The sequence below is a fragment of the Phalaenopsis equestris genome, unplaced genomic scaffold (genome assembly GCF_001263595.1).
Source record: "Phalaenopsis equestris unplaced genomic scaffold, ASM126359v1 Scaffold000202, whole genome shotgun sequence".
Lineage (NCBI taxonomy): Eukaryota > Viridiplantae > Streptophyta > Magnoliopsida > Asparagales > Orchidaceae > Phalaenopsis > Phalaenopsis equestris.
The window spans coordinates 4,780,298-4,783,654 of record NW_018164644.1 but is presented as its reverse complement, the minus strand read 5'-3'; the positions used below and the strand labels follow the sequence as shown (position 1 = coordinate 4,783,654).

The 3,357-nt window shown below is 36.4% G+C and overlaps 1 protein-coding gene across 1 annotated transcript in view; it reads right to left on the bottom strand.

Annotated features, from left to right (window-relative positions):
• LOC110022732 (diaminopimelate decarboxylase 1, chloroplastic-like) overlaps positions 1–2,515 on the bottom strand; it is a 10,195-nt gene extending 7,680 nt beyond the window's left edge. Inside the window, exon 1 of the mRNA XM_020721806.1 lies at positions 2,288–2,515. Within this exon, the coding sequence (XP_020577465.1) occupies positions 2,288–2,515 (228 nt within the window). The remainder of the gene's footprint in view (positions 1–2,287) is intronic.
• Between the last annotated feature and the right edge of the window lie 842 nt (positions 2,516–3,357).

Sequence of the window (3,357 nt, the reverse complement as noted above, 5' to 3'; positions counted from 1 at the left end):
AAGAGTCATTTAGGGTTTTAGGTAAGCCAGTCTTTAGACCAAGTCTAGCCTGGGAAGACTTAACCTTTAGCTGAGTCCAAATTGAATAGTGAGACCATTTTAAATTTGAAATATCATTTAATTCAGCATTTAATTCAAAATAAACTTCTTGGATTTTAGGGTTAGTCAACATGAGCTTTAATTTAGTTTAACCTACATATTAAGTTCATCCTAAACTAAACCTTAATCTTAGATCAGCCTTGACCTAAACCAATAGGATTAGCTAACCTAAACCTTAGGTTGGTTAACCCTAAACCAATAGGATTAGTTAACCTAAACCTTAGGTTAGTTAACCCTAAAACAAACCTTAATCATAGCTTAGCCTTAAGCTAAACCTACCCTAAACCTAAGGTTACAACCTAACCCATAAGTTGAACATAGAAGAACTTTTTAGGTAAAACCTTAAGCCTAAGTTAAACCTAAATCCCTCAACTTGAATATCAATTAAGAAATAAAATAAAATACATTGGGAGGGGTAAAATTTACATAAAACACATTAAAACTTAAACTTAAACGAAAACAAATACAACAAGGCTTTAATGCATGACTTTGAGGTTAAGTCAGCTTCGAAGTCGTCAACTTCACATAAATGATAACAAGTGAACCAAAATAACTAAAATAAATAAAACACTTAAAATCTCAAGATATAAACAACATAAAATATTTCAACCCTAAAATCAATAAAGTAACTCAAGGATCAATTAAATCTTAATCACAAAGATCACATAACACAACTTAAACCCCTTTTTGTTCTAGTTCACAAAGATTCCTTGGACGATGCATTCAGTGGATATTGACAAGAATCTTCCGGTCCTAGTGGGAAACCACCTTTTGGACAAAGTAAACTAGAGCATCTGGCGACCCGGGACGACGGAGCCATAGACATCTTGACTGGGTTACCACTAATTAAATCATTAAAACTTAATAAAATTTTGATAAAACATTGTTTCCTTATTTGCTCTATTTATTGTTTTATGTATCTAAACGCATGTTCTTTTATTGCTTTTATCAAACATAGAATGCATGTGTTGATGACATATAATGAAGAAATAAAAATTGTTTAGATTAGGGAGAACCAAGAAATCATAACATTAGGTGATTACTTAGCTTAAGTGAACTTAGCCTTGGCCTATGTTTGAACTATACATCCATTACCTTTTAATTAATTCACTATAAAATTATAGAAACAAATAAAACTTTTAATAATAAGATTGGAGGACCTGAAGACATTTCGGTATGGAACTTTGAGCAGACTTTGTGGGCAGCTCGTTCAAGACTCTTTCTTTAGTTTAAATAGCAATCCTTAGGATTTCGAGGTTGTCTTATATGACATAAAACATCTCTTTTTGTTAGGCCCCTGCATGGTCCCGATATGCAGCATGTCCTAACTTGTTTTAGGATTCTGAGGTAGTCACTCGACGTAAAACCTCCCATCTTTCTAGGCTTTATGTGTAAATCATCATTATACAAATCTAAGTCCTAATTAATAAAACTGACAAGAGTTAACTTAATTAATATCATTCTAAATTGAGCCAAACATTAGGATAGTTCAGGAGATTACCAAGAACCTATTCTGGATCTTTAATCTCCCATAATTTTCTTCTTTTGTTCCTTAAAATAAAATCTTTCACCTTTGAATCAATCCCTATTGAAAATTTCACAATCATGTTCGTTGAAAACCCTTTCCTTTTGAACTCATGAAAACAAAAGATTCCTGATTTTTATCGAGAGTTTTCTTAAGTGATTCGTTTGCTTAAGATGTAATTAACTATAGGGGCTTGCCCTTATAGGGAACTTAAAAGAACCCAGACTTAAAATAAACCCTATTTGACTCCCATATCAAATAGGGGAATCTGTCGGTCATCATGCAAACTTACAAATCAAACAGAAGTCATTTATTTCTATAGTTTATTTAATTGAGCTCATTATCAAGTAGTGTATTACCTTTCAGGGTGGTACATTACTCGTGGTTAGCTCGATTATCCAAACTATAGGAATCAATGAGATCAGTTTGACCCCATTTTCTTTAAATTAAAACACCTAATTTCTAAAGCTATATTACGTTAAATTAAACAGCACCTAGCCGCACTGGCGACCAACATGCATCACGGCGATGCATTATGGTGGAGTGTAGCGGCGACACGACGCATTGCGATAATGCGTCAGGGTGACGCATCATGACGACGTGTTGCTACAAAGAGTTGCAATGAAAAATTGTGGCGCAGATTTGAGGTGAAGAATTGCGCACAGAGTTGAAGTGAAGAATTATGGCGCAGAATTGAGGTGAAGAATTGAGGCGCAGAGTTTGGGCGAAGAATTGCGACGCAGAGTTGGGGTGAAGAATTTTGAGTTGTGGTGAAGAGTTGCAGAAAATAACTGCAACGAAGAGAAAAGTCGTCCCCGCCCTGTGTGGTAGGCAAGCAACGGGATCTTCTTTCTCGTTGCGGCGAAGAGTAAAGTTGTCCCCGCCTTGCATAGCAGGCAAACAAAGGGATTTTCCCTCTCATTGCAGTGAAGAGGAAAGTAATCATCGTCTTGTGTATCAGGCAAGCATCGAGATCTTCTTTGTCGTTGCAATAAAAGGAAAGTCGTCCCCGTTCTGCGTAGCAGCAAGCAACGGGAAGTCGTCCCCGTTCTATGTAGCAGGCAAGTAACGAGAACCTCTTTCTTATTTATATCGCGCATTTCATAGGTGATTAAAAAATGTTATAACTTTCCTGTTGCACTTTGAGGAGAAGATTTTCATGCTTATGTGATGGCGATATTTCGAGACCCTCTTACTATCATCAGAAGTATTGAAATTTTGGGGAGGTGATGTCGTCTCTAGTCGAAGATGAGCGGATTTTTTGTAAATTTTATACAAGTATATGTTGGACTTTGTAGCATTTTTTATCATCTTTTATGGTTCATGCTTTCTTAGGTTTTGATCTCTCAGACCTATGCCTTGTAGGAGCTTTAACCGGTACCTTCTATGGCTCGTAGTTGCCTAAGGTTTGACTTTCTCTTGGGTTCATCTTCCAGTGGCATGATAGCTTCTTATTGGGTCTTACCTTCTGAGTTTGACTTTCAGGGGCATGGTTGAAAGGAGAATTCACAGAAGATGTAAGACCAATTGTGAGTTGTATAACCAGAGATGCTCGATGGTATTAACCTGTAATAAATGAATATGAAATACATTAAGGATGGTTGACATATCCCAGGTTGTTGGTTGAAGTTTTTGCTTGACGACCGTAACCTGTTATGGAAGAGGTTGAAGGAAATCCACCAAGGATTTTTGACCTATCCGAGGTTGCATGTCCAAGCTTTTGCTTGTAGACT